Here is a 16,756-nt window from a genome sequence, read left to right as displayed (position 1 = left end):
ATGGGGATTGGTTCATTAACATGGAGGTCTATGGGGATTGGTTCATTAACATGGAGGTCTATGGGGATTGGTTCATTTAACATGGAGGTCTATGGGGATTGGTTCATTAACATGGAGGTCTATGGGGATTGGTTCTAACATGGAGGTCTATGGGGATTGGTTCTAACATGGAGGTCTATGGGGATTGGTTCAGTTTTAACATGGAGGTCTATGGGGATTGGTTCATTTTAACATGGAGGTCTATGGGGATTGGTTCACTTTAACATGGAGGTCTATGGGGATTGGTTCACTTTAACATGGAGGTCTATGGGGATTGGTTCAGTAACATGGAGGTCTATGGGGATTGGTTCATTAACATGGAGGTCTATGGGATTGGTTCATTAACATGGAGGTCTATGGGGATTGGTTCACTTTAACATGGAGGTCTATGGGGATTGGTTCATTAACATGGAGGTCTATGGGGATTGGTTCATTATTAACATGGAGGTCTATGGGGATTGGTTCATTAACATGGAGGTCTATGGGGATTGGTTCTAACATGGAGGTCTATGGGGATTGGTTCAGTTTAACATGGAGGTCTATGGGGATTGGTTCTAACATGGAGGTCTATGGGGATTGGTTCATTTTAACATGGAGGTCTATGGGGATTGGTTCATTAACATGGAGGTCTATGGGGATTGGTTCAGTTTAACATGGAGGTCTATGGGGATTGGTTCTAACATGGAGGTCTATGGGGATTGGTTCATTTTAACATGGAGGTCTATGGGGATTGGTTCATTAACATGGAGGTCTATGGGGATTGGTTCAGTTTAACGTGGAGGTCTATGGGGATTGGTTCAGTTTAACATGGAGGTCTATGGGGATTGGTTCAGTTTAACATGGAGGTCTATGGGGATTGGTTCTAACATGGAGGTCTATGGGGACTGGTTCTAACATGGAGGTCTATGGGGATTGGTTCTAACATGGAGGTCTATGGGGACTGGTTCTAACATGGAGGTCTATGGGGACTGGTTCTAACATGGAGGTCTATGGGGATTGGTTCTAACATGGAGGTCTATGGGGACTGGTTCTAACATGGAGGTCTATGGGGACTGGTTCTAACATGGAGGTCTATGGGGATTGGTTCATTAACATGGAGGTCTATGGGGATTGGTTCAGTCTAACATGGAGGTCTATGGGGATTGGTTCAGTTTAACATGGAGGTCTATGGGGATTGGTTCATTTTAACATGGAGGTCTATGGGGATTGGTTCATTTTAACATGGAGGTCTATGGGGATTGGTTCTAACATGGAGGTCTATGGGGATTGGTTCAGTTTAACATGGAGGTCTATGGGGATTGGTTCATTTTAACATGGAGGTCTATGGGGATTGGTTCATTAACATGGAGGTCTATGGGGATTGGTTCTAACATGGAGGTCTATGGGGACTGGTTCTAACATGGAGGTCTATGGGGACTGGTTCTAACATGGAGGTCTATGGGGATTGGTTCTAACATGGAGGTCTATGGGGATTGGTTCAGTTTAACATGGAGGTCTATGGGGATTGGTTCATTAACATGGAGGTCTATGGGGATTGGTTCATTAACATGGAGGTCTATGGGGATTGGTTCTAACATGGAGGTCTATGGGGATTGGTTTTAACATGGAGGTCTATGGGGATTGGTTCATTAACATGGAGGTCTATGGGGATTGGTTCTTTAACATGGAGGTCTATGGGGATTGGTTCAGTTTAACATGGAGGTCTATGGGGATTGGTTCTAACATGGAGGTCTATGGGGATTGGTTCTAACATGGAGGTCTATGGGGATTGGTTCTAACATGGAGGTCTATGGGGATTGGTTCTAACATGGAGGTCTATGGGGATTGGTTCTAACATGGAGGTCTATGGGGATTGGTTCATTAACATGGAGGTCTATGGGGATTGGTTCTAACATGGAGGTCTATGGGGATTGGTTCAGTTTAACATGGAGGTCTATGGGGATTGGTTCATTTTAACATGGAGGTCTATGGGGATTGGTTCTAACATGGAGGTCTATGGGGATTGTCGCGTTTTTCCCGCAGCTGGACATCGATTACTGCCTCCACAGTCCGTGTCTCAACGGCGGCCGCTGTTTCAATGTGGCGTCCGACTACGTCTGCGAATGTCCCGAAGACTTCGAGGGAAAGAACTGCTCCCGCCTGAAGGACCACTGCCGCAGCACGCCATGCAAAGGTTCACGCTCAGTCAGCTTCCTTAAGTACAACCGTGCGGTGTCTCTGCTGCCTGAGCCTCGTTTTTACCGTCAGACGCTTCGTACGACCGTGACTGAGCGTGTGTCCGTCCTCTCTCAGTGATCGACAGCTGCACGGTGGAGGTGGCGTCCAATAGCACGCCGGGCGGGGTGCGGTTGATATCGTCCCACGTGTGCGGTCCCCACGGGCGATGTCGCAGCCACGCCGGCGCACAGTTCAGCTGCGAGTGCGACGAGGGATTCACCGGGACGTACTGCCACCAGAGTGAGTGCAGACTAACTTAAATATTACATCTTAAAATTAATATTTCAGCCTTTTAATCGGAATATTTCGACTTTAAAAAAATATTTCTTTCTCTAAATATTATAAAAAATGTCTTTAAATAATTACGAAAAAAATTAAAGTGCTGAATTTAATTTAAACTGTGTCTTTAAACTAAAATCATCCATAAAACATTGATCTTTCATAGAAACTGTCTCTCCTAGCCGGCGGTTGCTATGGAAACGTCCTATCTTGATGTAATTTAGCCTTTTGCTGCCGTGTTAGCTTAACCTAGCGTTAGCCTAGCGTTAGTGGAATTTCATAAACTAATAAATACCACACATATAAACACTTGCGTTGCTCAATCGTGTCGTAACCAAGATCATTTTATTGACAGATTTAAGGAACAGAGACCGTTTCTACTGCCCGAGTCACCAGTCGACTTAAGCTAACGTTAGCTTGCAGACATCGTGAAGTTTTTCAAACACATATAAACACTAAACTGCGTCGCTAGCTCACTCCTGTTATAATCAAGATATCTGCAGAAAAAAATACTTTTTCTGTGAACAGATTAAGCTGCTACGCCGTGAGCATGTAGCATTAGCTTAAGCTAAAGATAGCATTCTGTCAACGCCACGTCAGCGACACACCAGCAACAGCGACACACAGCACAGTGCGTGTTGTTAGAAATAAGACTAAGCTACACACGTACACAAAGATGAGAGCGACCGTGGTTTACGGGAACTATATCACGGCAACTATATCAACAACCATGTGCTTGCTTGATTGGAGCCGTCTGTTTCATAATAAACAGATTTAATATTTATAATAACAGAATACATCAGTTAACCATTCTCTCCTTCAGACATTAACGAGTCTGAAAGAAACCCTCATTATTATCTACTGTATATTTATCATTTTATATATATTTACATACTGTATATATATTTATATAAAAAGTCTCTGTGACTCAAATATCCAGTTAAAACCGTTGAAACGCAATATTAAAAAACGTTATGATGCTTAATAAGTTAATTTTAGCATTGAACAAAGAGGACGTTCTGTGGAAGTGAGTCCATAAAATCACTATTATTGTTTTAACAATAACATAAATATAAAACATCTGATAAACTGAAGTCAGTCCCATTATTTCACATCTTCATTTAATTAATTCACCTCATTAAAAGTTACTGAATCAAGCAAGAAGAAAACAAACTAATGACTCAAGTTTAGATTCAAGTTCATCGATCAGAGTTCATTGGTCAGAGTTCATCGGTCAGAGTTCATTGGTCAGTGTTCATTGGTCAGAGTTCATTGGTCAGAGTTCATTGGTCAGTGTTCATTGGTCAGAGTTCATTGGTCAGTGTTCATTGGTCAGAGTTCATTGGTCAGAGTTCATCGGTCAGAGTTCATTGGTCAGAGTTCATTGGTCAGAGTTCATTGGTCAGAGTTCATTGGTCAGAGTTCATTGGTCAGAGTTCATTGATCAGAGTTCATTGGTCAGAGTTCATTGATCAGAGTTCATTGGTCAGAGTTCATTGGTCAGAGTTCATTGGTCAGAGTTCATTGGTCAGAGTTCATCGGTCAGAGTTCATTGGTCAGAGTTCATTGATCAGAGTTCATTGGTCAGAGTTCATTGATCAGAGTTCATTGGTCAGAGTTCATCGATCAGAGTTCATCGGTCAGAGTTCATTGGTCAGAGTTCATTGGTCAGAGTTCATCGATCAGAGTTCATTGGTCAGAGTTCATTGGTCAGAGTTCATCGATCAGAGTTCATTGGTCAGAGTTCATTGGTCAGAGTTCATTGGTCAGAGTTCATTGGTCAGAGTTCATTGATCAGAGTTCATTGATCAGAGTTCATTGGTCAGAGTTCATTGGTCAGAGTTCGTTGGTCAGTGTTCATCAATCAGAGTTCATTGGTCAGAGTTCATTGATGAGAGTTCATTGGTCAGAGTTCATTGGTCAGAGTTCATCGGTCAGAGTTCATTGGTCAGAGTTCATTGGTCAGAGTTCATTGGTCAGAGTTCATTGGTCAGAGTTCATTGGTCAGAGTTCATTGGTCAGAGTTCATCGGTCAGAGTTCATTGGTCAGAGTTCATTGGTCAGAGTTCATTGGTCAGAGTTCATCGGTCAGAGTTCATTGATCAGAGTTCATTGGTCAGAGTTCATTGGTCAGAGTTCATTGGTCAGAGTTCATTGATCAGAGTTCATTGGTCAGAGTTCATTGGTCAGAGTTCATCGGTCAGAGTTCATTGGTCAGAGTTCATTGGTCAGAGTTCATTGATCAGAGTTCATTGGTCAGAGTTCATCGGTCAGAGTTCATTGGTCAGAGTTCATTGGTCAGAGTTCATTGGTCAGAGTTCATCGATCAGAGTTCATTGGTCAGAGTTCATTGGTCAGAGTTCATTGGTCAGAGTTCATTGGTCAGAGTTCATCGGTCAGAGTTCATTGGTCAGAGTTCATTGGTCAGAGTTCATTGGTCAGAGTTCATTGGTCAGAGTTCATCGATCAGAGTTCATTGGTCAGAGTTCATTGGTCAGAGTTCATTGGTCAGTGTTCATCGGTCAGAGTTCATCGATCAGAGTTCATTGGTCAGAGTTCATTGGTCAGAGTTCATTGGTCAGAGTTCATTGGTCAGAGTTCATCGATCAGAGTTCATTGGTCAGAGTTCATTGGTCAGAGTTCATTGGTCAGAGTTCATCGATCAGAGTTCATTGGTCAGAGTTCATTGGTCAGAGTTCATTGGTCAGAGTTCATTGGTCAGTGTTCATTGGTCAGAGTTCATCGATCAGAGTTCATTGGTCAGAGTTCATTGGTCAGAGTTCATTGGTCAGAGTTCATTGGTCAGAGTTCATTGGTCAGAGTTCATCGGTCAGAGTTCATTGGTCAGAGTTCATTGGTCAGAGTTCATCGGTCAGAGTTCATCGATCAGAGTTCATTGGTCAGAGTTCATCGATCAGAGTTCATTGGTCAGAGTTCATTGGTCAGAGTTCATTGGTCAGAGTTCATTGGTCAGAGTTCATCGGTCAGAGTTCATTGGTCAGAGTTCATTGGTCAGAGTTCATCGGTCAGAGTTCATCGATCAGAGTTCATTGGTCAGAGTTCATTGGTCAGAGTTCATTGGTCAGTGTTCATTGGTCAGAGTTCATCGATCAGAGTTCATTGGTCAGAGTTCATTGGTCAGAGTTCATTGGTCAGAGTTCATTGGTCAGAGTTCATCGGTCAGAGTTCATCGGTCAGAGTTCATTGGTCAGAGTTCATTGGTCAGTGTGTTGTTGCTGCAGCGTTGGCGCGCCCCTGTGCGGTCGGGGGGCTTCTGTCTCTGGATGGAAGCAGATGGGACGAAGACTGTAACGAGTGTCGCTGCAACGACGGGAGGATCACCTGCACAGAGGTACGGCGGCGGAGCACGTGTGCGTGGTTACGGTTCACACCGTCGACGCAGGTCTTTGTTTAAGACTCTAAAGTATGAAAGAGTCGTCCACACGTAGTTGAAGTGACCCCTCCCTCTCGTCCTGGGCAGCGGTGGTGCGGCCCTCAGCCCTGCAGCCTCAGCAGCGAGACGCACGGCGGTGGCGGCGGCGAGTGTCCGGCGGGTCAGACCTGCGTCGCCGTGCGGGACGAGCGCTGCTTCGTGAAGCCCTGCAGCAGCCAGGGGGAGTGCTGGAGCCCCGCCCACCGGGCCCCGCCCACAGCCAGGTGTCCGTCACAGAGCAGCTGCGCCAACGTCACCTTCGCCTTCAACAAGGACGCCATGGCAACGGTGGGTCTGCTTCCTGCCGCCTCGTGCTCACGTGCACAGATTATGAGTTCTGTCTTTTATGTGAGAACTTTAGTTCAAATGCAGATTTATAAACACAGATAAACTGTTTGTGTCGTTTTTAGTTTAAATCATAAATTTGAGCTGAAACGATGAAACAAAGAGTCAACGACAGAAAATGAATCCAAACATACTTTGACATCATTTTTCTTTTGATAATTAATAAATTACATACGTTTTTAATAATTTTATTTATAATTTTTCAGTCTTTAAGTCTTTCATTTATTTTAAATTTGTTTATTTTTATATTTTTAATTTATTATTGATTTATAAATCCTTTTGATTGATGTTATGTATAAGTTTTTAGTCTATTTCTTTAATTTATTTATTTTAAAATAATTTTTTATATAATAAATTTACTGTAAATTTGTTTATTTAAAAATTTTAATTTATTATTAATTTTTTAATCATTTTTAATCATAATTTTTCAGTCTTTAAATCTTTAATTTGCCGTAAATGTGTTTATTATTTTATATTTTTAGTTTATTATTAATTTTAAAAGAATTTTGATTCATTATTTTTTCATAATTATATAAAAATACGTGTGTTTATAATTATTTGTATTGCAAATCCTTTAATTTTGCTTTATTTTTCCCTTTTATTTAGAAAAATATTTTATTAAATTTAATTCTTGTAATTTGTGATTTTTGTTCATTAATAATATTAAATAATAAAATAACAGTTATAATATAATAATATTTATAATAATATAATAAAATAACAGTGTTCACAGTCTTTACCTCGGCTCACGCTGCTCTGCTGTTTCAGGGTCTGACGCTGGAGCAGGTTTGTCGGGAGCTCCGGAGCCTCGACGCGCTCCACGAGCTCTCGTCCGTCTCCGTGACCTGCGAGCCGTCGCCCGCCGCCGACAACGAGATCCACGTGACCATCGTGAGTTGACGCTCCGCAGCGATTTAAAGCTGACGTCAGCTGATCTGATCTGATCTCCTGCACATCAACATTCACCAGAGTCTGCATTTATGAAACGGATCTGGAGATGAGGGCGCGGTGGGGCGTGGTGGGACGCCGTCGCCGCTGCGGGACGCCGTCGCCGCTGCAGCCCCGGGAGTGAAACCCGAACCCGAGCTCTCAGATAAAAACTCACGGTAATGAAGTTCTTGTGTTGGACGTTTCAGGCGACGGAGGACCAGCGGAGAGGTCCGACCTTCGTCCAAGGACTCACAGACCGGATCATGGGTGTGGTCGGCGAGGGGGAGAGCGCCAACAGCTCCGTCATCAGCGCCATCGCCGAGGTTCGGGTCCAGAGACGCCAGAGCCGCGGCCCCCACGGTGAGAACGCCGCCGCTTCGTCCTGGACCCTGAAGTTTAGATTATTGTTAAATGATGCTTTTGTTCAACAGTTAAAGCTCCGGTCTGAACTCAGCCCCCCCCCCCCCCCCCCCGGGAACCAAGAGTCTGCTGACTCAGCATCCGCCCCAGATCCTGGCGTAGCCCCCCCCCCCCATGGGAACCAAGAGTCTGCCGTCCCCCGACCCCCCCGATGCCGACTCCTCATTTCCTCTTGTTTCTGTCGTTTCCTCGCTCCACTCACCGTTTCTTTAAACTGTCTCCATCGTGGCGAGCAGAGGCCTCTCGCTGGGGTCGCTCTTTTCCGTCTCCATGGTGACAGAAGCTCCGGTAGCCGAACTGCTAAGCTAATTGCTAGCTGCTCAGAGTTTACAGAGAGGGAGGGGACAGTTCTGCACCGTTGTGATGAAAAGAGAGCTGAGGAAGACAAAGCTCTGGATCTACCCTCACCTGTGGTCCTGAAAGCTGGGTCAGGACCCAAAGAACCAGGTCCAGGTCAGGACCCAGAGAACCAGGTCCAGGTCAGGACCCAAAGAACCAGGCCCAGGTCAGGACCCAAAGAACCAGGTCCAGGTCAGGACCCAAAGAACCAGGTCCAGGTCCAAGCGTGTGAAGTGTGTTTCCTCAGGAGGGGGTCTGGAGTCTCCCTTAGAGAGAGGGGGAGAAGTTCAGCATCCGTGAGGAACTCGGAGTAGAGCCGCTGCTCCTTTGTGTTGAAAGGAGCCAGTTGAGGTGGTTCAGGATCATCTGGTCTGGATGAACCCTGGGCGCCTCCCTAGGGAGGTGTTCCAGGCACGTCCAGCTGGGAGGAGGCCTCGGGGAAGACCCAGGACCAGGTGGAGAGATTAGATCTCCACACTGGCCTGGGAACGCCTCAGGATCCCCCAGTTAGAGCTGGTTAATGTGGCCCGGGAAAGGGAAGCTTTAACTCTTGTTGTTGTTAATAAATATTTTATTGTGTAAAGAGAAACCGTGTGACTTGACTCCTCTGACCTCCGTTCTTCTGTCCGTCCAGCTCGTCACCTTGTGCCGCTGCTGGTTTCCGCGGTGATCGTCGTCTGGGCGTTGACCATCGTCTCCATGTTGCTGTGGTGCGTGAGGAGGCGCAGGAAGCAGAGCGCCCACACTGGCGTCAGCACGCAGGCGGCGGCGGCGGTGGCAGCAGCAGTGTCGTCGGCGGCCGAGGAGAACAACGCCCTCCACAACAGCGTCAGCGCCGCCCGCGAGCAGCTCAACCACATCAAGAACCCCATCGAGAAAAACCGCCACCATCAACACCACCACCTCCTCCTCCGTCACCACCTCTGCGAGGACAAGAACGCCGTCAACGCAAAGATCAGGAAGTCGGACGCTGGGGGCCAATCGGACGAGGACGAGATGGACAAGAGGCTGCAGAAGGCGAGGTTCCCCCGGGCGCCGCCGGCGTACTCGCTGGTAGACTGGGAGCAAAGACCCCCCCGACCCTGGAGCAGCAAACAGGACAACAGGCAGCTGCAGCCACAGAGCGCCAACAGGACGGAGCACATCGTGTAACCAGCGGGCGCCGGCAGCAGAGAGACTTCTGGGTATTTGTCTTCTTCTTCTTTTGTTCTGGAGCGAGTTTCCCTGATGATGATGCTCTGATCATAGACCGTAGCCGCCGTGACGTCTGCGAGCGTTTTAAGGCCAGGAGATCGGCATTCGCCCATCGCCATCTTGTTTTCATGGAGCCAGAAGTGACCATATTTGGAAAAAGAGGGCGGGGCTAAAGGGGAGTGCTAAGTTGCTGTCGTTTCAAGCTAGGCGCTAAACGGGGAAACGTTTATCTGACTGATGTGAGTCACCTGGGCGTGCTTTCCCTCAAGTTACCAACGTTAGACACGGATACGGACGCAGGACGCTTCTCTCCTCCATCGCCTCCATCTTTGTTTGGGTCAAACTTTACTGGAGGGCGACGCCCTCTAGAGGAAGTTTGGGTCAACGTCCGTTCAACGTAAAGGAGCAAGAACGCACGAGGACAGAGACGAGGAGAACCAGGAGAACGCACGTCTGTGTTCACACACGGAGCAGGAACCAGGAGAACACACGTCTGTGTTCACACACGGAGCAGGAACCAGGAGAACACACGTCTGTGTTCACACACGGAGCAGGAACCAGGAGAACACACGTCTGTGTTCACACACGGAGCAGGAACCAGGAGAACACACGTCTGTGTTCACACACGGAGCAGGAACCAGGAGAACGCACGTCTGTGTTCACACACGGAGCAGGAACCAGGAGAACACACGTCTGTGTTCACACACGGAGCAGGAACCAGGAGAACACACGTCTGTGTTCACACACGGAGCAGGAACCAGGAGAACACACGTCTGTGTTCACACACGGAGCAGGAACCAGGAGAACACACGTCTGTGTTCACACACGGAGCAGGAATGAGGCTTAACGTGAGCTAGTTAGTTTTGCTAGCGGGTGCCACTGCTCGGGGCAGCACGGTGAAGGCATTCAAAGGTCTTTTTTAACCACTAATGCTGCTGAAAATAAGAGCAAACCTCTGCAGCAGCATGAGAAGAGTCAAGGACGAGTTTTGTGTTTGCTGCACATCTTGTTGTTTATGTCGAAGCGTCGTCCATGTTGAATGTTCCTGCACAGACGTGTAAATGCTGTTTTAATGACTCGTGTGTTTGATGAACTTGTGTTTTGTTATTTATGAGTTTGAATAATTCATGATGATGTTATTTTTATTATCATGTTTTAAACGTTGTTTATTTTTAGCCTTTTGGAGCATTCGGGCATTGTTCGTGCCTCAACTCGATGTTTTGGACGTTTGTCTGTCTGCGAGTAACCGGAGGGGGAGGGGCGTGATTTGGCTGCAGCAGGGTCTTTTTGATACAAACCAACACGGCGGCCGACGTGTTTGCTTTTGCTAATGAAAGGAAATCCTTCAACGGGCGCAGCTTCTTCTCTAAGTGTAAAGAAACGAGCTGATTCTGTTTCCATGTTTGTAACGAACTGAACGATGAAACTGCGTCATTAAAGGCGTCCTGCCGAGTTCGGCGGTCAGTGTTTGTGTGTGTGTGTGTGTGTGTGAAAGGTCCAACAAAGGTCTGAAGCTCCTTTAAAGGAAGAGTTCAACGTTATGGACCAGAGGCTGAAGTTAGGCGGTAGCTTCAGTCGTCTGCTCCTTTTCTGATTGGATGAACCATCTGTCCATCACCAACATACGGGCCTAACCAACCAATCAGATGACTGAAGCGTGTGACGTGCTGACAGCGTGTGACGTGCTGACAGCATCGGGCAGTGATAGACAGATACATCGGCCGGCTGATATTTGCGTTCATCACGTGTATCGTATCGTCCGATGTGGGTCATCATTCCCAGACGGGCGTCCACGGGCAGCTCCGTGTCGCTGCAGACGCCTCTTTAACTTCAATAAATGTTCCTTTTTTTAAAACTAAGACCCCTAACTTTTGTTTTCATCGTGTGTGTGTGTGTGTGTGTGTGTGTGTGTGTGTCCACCGCTTTCCAAAACAAAGTGACGCCAATGCTAACCAATGCTAACCCGACTCCTCCAGATAATTGAGTCTCCAGGTTCTCATGGTCTCAGCAGATCCATCAGTCACGCGTCAGCTGAACACGACAGACGGACACTGACGACAGACGGACGCTGGCGGAGCGCTCACTCGGAGCGGTTCACTGTGTGAAAGAAAGGAACTGTTGAATATTCAGATTATTGTTTCATACTTTTAAATATTTTATTGATTCACACATAAACACACAGCAGCAGCGTCACGATCCAGAACTGAATGTTCAGAGCGCTCTCAGTGGAGTCACCGTCCTCCTGCGCCCCTGATCCGTGCGTCAGTCCAGTCCGTCCTCGGCGGCTCGCTGTTTGAGCGCAGCCTCCGAGCGCACGGCGCTCCTCATGGCTCGCTGCATCAGCCAGGTGGCCAGGTGGATGGAGACGAAGGCCCCGCCCGCCGCCCACAGCCAGTTCCTGCGGAGCCAGCTCTGAGGCTTCATACGTGCTCCTCTGCAGGAGGAGAGGAGAGGTCACTGACACGCAGGTTAGAGCACGGACCAACAGACACAAACGAAAACTGTGAGCATGGACGAAAAGTCTAGTTTGAGTCGAACGCACGGACACGAAGAGAGGAGACGTCTGATTGTGATTTGAGTTCACGCTGATTCCACACGGAGCTGTTGACTCTGTGTGGAAGCAGGACGCAGCGTCGTCCTGGAGCAGCACCCGGTGGACGGAGGAGGAAGTGCAGCTGTGCACCTGCAGGGGCTGCAGGGTGAGACGCCTTCATCTCAGGGCGCCCTCCCACTGTGCCTCCGTACCGTGCCCCAGCACGTGTCACAGCTAAAGTCTGGTTTCTTTGACCAGTGTGAGTGCAACCGTACCACGTCTAGGAGCGGCACGCTTGCCGTCCACGGCCCGTTTGGGAGAGGTGGGCTTTAGTAAGAGTCACGCTTTAATCGTGCTCTTTTGACGACGCAGCATAGAAGGTAAACAACAACACCGCCGCCGCTGTCGTGACAGAGCAATATTAAAAAAGATTAAAAAAGAAACCAGAGTTCAGAATAAAGCTGTGACGCTGTCGCTGCTGTGGGCGCAGAACCAGAGTAAGGCTCCCGTTGAGCCCTGGTGGGTCACTGGGCTCGGGCGCGTCGTCCCAGCGCGTCACACGGAGACTTCCGCTCCGTCAACAGCTTTCTCCCCCGCTTCAGAGCAATAACTTAATCTTTCTGCTCATTTCCGTCACAGACAGTCAAACATGTTTGATCTGATGCATTTAACTCTCTGTGAGTTTGATTTGATCTGGATTCTCACATCTGCATAAATTTGATTTAGAGTTTATTGTTTTTTTTTCCTCCCTCGTGTTTTTTTAAACTGCTGGAAACTTTATTTCCTCCCAAAAGATCAAAAAAGAGAAAATCTAAAAAGGTGCGACTGTGATTATAATTATTTATTTTATTTTATTTATAAAGTTCTTGTTTTTAAAATAACCCAAAGACAAAGACGTGAAAACAAAAGCAAAGGGACAAGACACATAATAATAATAATAATATTAATAATAATAATAATAATAATAGCAGAAGAAGAAGGAGAAGAACCACAGTACTGACTGTTGTGTGTGTTGCCTATTGTTTATCTGTCACTGTCATTTTGATGTAATTCAGTTGCGTGCTCTCAAACTTGGGCCCGTCTGGCCCGGTGACAGTGCGGTGGAGCCAGGTGCAGTGTGATGGCGGTGCGCCGGAGCCTGGTGCGGTGAAGGTGTGGTGACGGTGTGGTGACAGTGTGGTGACGGTGACAGTGTGGTGACGGTGTGGTGACGGTGCGGTGTGGTGACGGTGTGGTGACGGTGTGGTGACGGTGCGGTGTGGTGACGGTGTGGTGTGGTGACAGTGTGGTGTGGTGACGACATTGAGGTGATGGTGCGGTGATGGTGTAGTGACAGTGTGGTGACGGTGTGGTGACGGTGCTGTGTGGTGACGGTGTGGTAACAGTGACGGTGTGGTGACGGTGTGGTGACGGTGTGGTGACAGTGTGGTGACGGTGACAGTGTGGTGTGGTGACAGTGTGGTGACGGTGACAGTGTGGTGACGGTGTGGTGACAGTGTGGTGACGGTGCGGTGACGGTGCGGTGACGGTGTGGTGACGGTGTGGTGACGGTGTGGTGTGGTGACAGTGAGGTCACGGTGGCGTTTCGTACCTCGGTCACTTGCTCTTGGCGGCCGGAGCGGAGACGGGAGCGGAGACGTGGGCGACGATGCCGGGCTCAGGGACCCAGTCCTCTCTGGTCCGGTGCAGGTGCGGGTTGTTCTTCAGCTGGTACCAGCCCAAGTGGATCAGACCCAGACCCGAGCCCGTCACAATCAGCACTTTGTAGTTCTTCCAGAACCCCAACAGACCCATGACGGAGGGGGGCGCCGGGCTGGGAAAGACCAGCAGACCGGATCAGGCTCTCACCGCCACGAAGGGCGAGAATCAAACGGGTCAGAAACTTAAACCTGTTCTGTCCTCCAGACCCGTTTAACCCGGTTCTGTCCTCCAGATCAGTTTAACCCGGTTCTGTCCTTCAGACCCGTTTAACCCGGTTCTGTCCTTCAGACCCGTTTAACCCGGTTCTGTCCTTCAGACCCGTTTAACCCGGTTCAGACCTCCAGACCAGTTTAACCCGGTTCTGTCCTCCAGACCAGTTTAACCCGGTTCTGTCCTCCAGACCAGTTTAACCCGGTTCTGTTCTCCAGACCAGTTTAACCCGGTTCTGTCCTCCAGACCAGTTTAACCCGGTTCTGTCCTCCAGACCAGTTTAACCCGGTTCTGTCCTCCAGACCAGTTTAACCCGGTTCTGTCCTTCAGACCAGTTTAACCCGGTTCTGTCCTCCAGACCAGTTTAACCCGGTTCTGTCCTCCAGACCGGTTTAACCCGGTTCTGTCCTTCAGACCAGTTTAAAATAAATGTAAATATGAATATTTAGTATTTTAGGACCTGAACCAGCTCTGGTGTTAGCATGAGTGTTAGCATGAGTGTTAGCTTAATGCAGCTAAAAGAGTGAAATATTAAAATATAAAGTATTTATAAACATAGTAATTTACTGCTGTGAGCCGTTATTTCATAATAAAACATAACAAACATGTTTGATATTCATGTTTAACATTCATGTGTAACACAGTTGTGTAACCGGGGACAGTTGTGTAAGTTAGCATGATGCTAGCAGCTGCTAGCTCAAACCCGCTCTTTGTTTGTTGTTGTTGTTGTTGTTGTTTACAAAGCTTCAGCGACACAAACTAAACTTTACTCATGTTTTTAAATCTCACCTTCACAGATGAGCGGACGCTGCTCCACAGGACACCATGTCCGGCCCGGTGCGACGGTCAAATGTGTCCCCGGAACCAAAAGTGTGTCCTCTTTCCGGTTCCGGTGGATGGTGCGTTCAAGTGCTGCTCGGATGATCCCGTTTGATACTGAGTATAAATGTTAAAAATAATATTTAGGGTTTTAGCAGAGTATTAATAACATAAATAAATGTAATTAATAATATTTAGGGTTTTAGCAGAGTATTAATAACATAAATAAATGTAATTAATAATATTTAAGGTTTTAGCAGAGTATTAATAACATAAATAAATGTAATTAATAATATTTAGGGTTTTAGCAGAGTATTAATAACATAAATAAATGTAAAAAAATAAGTTGTCGTCGTCGTCGTCGTCGTATCCCGTCCCTTGTCGCCAGATTTGTGGTGGAAATCAAAGATGAGAAGAAATAAACTGAAGACAAAAATCTGTGTTTGAGGGTGATTTTTTTAAAGGTAGCAAAGTCACACTGATCTGAGTTACGGATCAGATGTTGGACGGGCGCTGAAGTGATGACGTGTTACTGTAACAGAGCAGGTAAAAAGATCTGAAAAATGAGCCGTTATGTGTCGGACTGTTACTTTCCATGAGCAGCCACTTCCTGCAAGTAAACCCACGGTTAAACAATCAGGACTTGACTCTGTGTAAATACATCGCAGGTTTATTTATAGAGTCATATCTATACATATCAAAACATACAAATGATTAGATGATAAACCACCTGCCTCTTTATTTAAACTCACCGGAAAAGATGAATTTGCATAAAAGAAAAGAAGATTCAGCAGCGAGTGTCGTGTACGGTTCAGGTAATAACTTCAGAGTAAGTAGGTTAGTAAGAGGAACGGGACCCAAACGCAGACACGGGAACTGAGTACGGTTGTAAACAAATATTTAATGAACAAAAGAAAACAAGAGGGTCCAGTAACAGGGGGAAACGGTGTCGGGTCCAGGGAAAGACTACAAAACAAGAGCCGACGAGATGGTTGAGGGTAAAAACACAAACGGGCAGCAGACGAACAGTCGGGGGAACGGCATCTCGGGAAACTACAACGAAAAGGAACAAAGAAACAAACACAGAGTGAGAATGTAAGCATAAGTAAACGGGAGCCGTCCAACGAGACACGGTACCACGTAGACGAGGAAACGGTCTGGCTCCGAATGCGTCGCACATCCGGCTCTTTATGCTGCAGGAGGTGATGAGTGGAGTCAGAACCGCACCTTCAGCTCCAGACACACAAACACACAGAGAACGGGCGAATGTGGCTCAGTTAGAGGTAGAGCGAGGCAGCCAATGTCCGAAGGGTTGGCGGTCGATCCCCTCCCTGCCCTACTTGTGTCATGGTCGTTGTGTCCTTGGGGGAGACGCTTCACCCACCTCGCCTCCTGTGAATGTGTGTGACTGCTGTGTGTGTGAGGAGCTGGTCGGAGGGACCGTAGGCGCTGATGGGCTGCCACGCTTCTGTCAGTCGGCCCCAGGGCAGCTGTGACGTAGTTCACCAGCGTCATGTACGTCTGTGTGATTGAACCTGGACTCTGTAAAGCGCCTGGAGTACTGAGAAAGACGCTTTATAAATCAAAGCCATGATAATAATAATAACAGACAGAGGGAGACAAACACAAAAGGGAGAAGGGAAGAACTGCCAGGACTGGGATCCTGACAGGGAGCGTCCAAACACCTCGAAACGGCCCGAGCTGCTGCACAAGATTCACCCGTCATGGGGAAATCGAACCGACGGCAAGGAGGTTTATTTTAACTGTTCATGCATCCTTTCAGTTCATCCCATAATTCATCTTCAACTTCAATTCTATTTTAGTGTGTAGCCCCAGGAGGTCCTTATCCGGAGTCAAAAGCACAATAAGACGGGCGATGTGTAAAAAAACCAACTCATGTATCTCAACGTCTCTCTGGTCAGTGCACGGCTTCTTAACTGCACCACAGTTAGCTATAAGCTAGTTAACGTCTGCAGCACCCTGAGCAGGAAACAAAGACAGAATCTGTGTTAAGAAAATGAACAACAACAACATTCACAACTTTAAATCAGTTCTTCTCTTTCTGTCATTTGGACTCTTTTCTTTTCTAATCTTAAAAGTTTTGTCAGGATCCAGGTTCTGTCGGTCCCTCCCTGTGTGTTTGTTGGTCCGGAGCAGGTCAGTGTGGTTCCACCCCGGCTGTGTCCAGGTGCTCTGATCACCTCCCTGAGTATAAGAAGCCGGAGCTGACGCACATTTGGTGCCGGACCATTGAAAACTTCTCGTCGGGTGGCTCCCGTTTCTCGTCTTATTGCTTT

The 16,756-nt window shown here is 47.3% G+C and overlaps 1 protein-coding gene and 1 long non-coding RNA gene across 2 annotated transcripts in view; one reads left to right on the top strand and one right to left on the bottom strand.

Moving 5' to 3' along the window:
• Positions 1 to 9,154, top strand: part of LOC310963353 (protein jagged-1a-like) — a gene marked incomplete at both ends in the record, with an annotated part of 20,328 nt that extends 11,174 nt beyond the window's left edge. The window contains 7 exons of the mRNA XM_083936125.1: positions 2,062 to 2,212; positions 2,332 to 2,496; positions 5,778 to 5,887; positions 6,017 to 6,256; positions 7,082 to 7,204; positions 7,450 to 7,603; positions 8,637 to 9,154. Of these exons, the coding sequence (XP_083792251.1) occupies positions 2,062 to 2,212; positions 2,332 to 2,496; positions 5,778 to 5,887; positions 6,017 to 6,256; positions 7,082 to 7,204; positions 7,450 to 7,603; positions 8,637 to 9,154 (1,461 nt within the window). The remainder of the gene's footprint in view (positions 1 to 2,061; positions 2,213 to 2,331; positions 2,497 to 5,777; positions 5,888 to 6,016; positions 6,257 to 7,081; positions 7,205 to 7,449; positions 7,604 to 8,636) is intronic.
• Positions 9,155 to 11,338: 2,184 nt separating this feature from the next.
• On the bottom strand, positions 11,339 to 14,500 carry LOC310961145. Its single transcript, XR_014593622.1, has 3 exons — positions 14,430 to 14,500; positions 13,321 to 13,542; positions 11,339 to 11,630 (listed from the first exon to the last, which is right to left on the bottom strand). It is a non-coding gene; the product is annotated as an uncharacterized lncRNA (long non-coding RNA).
• Positions 14,501 to 16,756: the final 2,256 nt, after the last annotated feature.

Source organism: Echiichthys vipera (genome assembly GCF_963691815.1).
Source record: "Echiichthys vipera genome assembly, chromosome: 2".
NCBI classification, from domain to species: Eukaryota; Metazoa; Chordata; class Actinopteri; order Perciformes; family Trachinidae; genus Echiichthys; species Echiichthys vipera.
The sequence above is the reverse complement of the archived record's forward strand: the minus strand, read 5'-3'. Positions and strand labels throughout refer to the sequence as shown.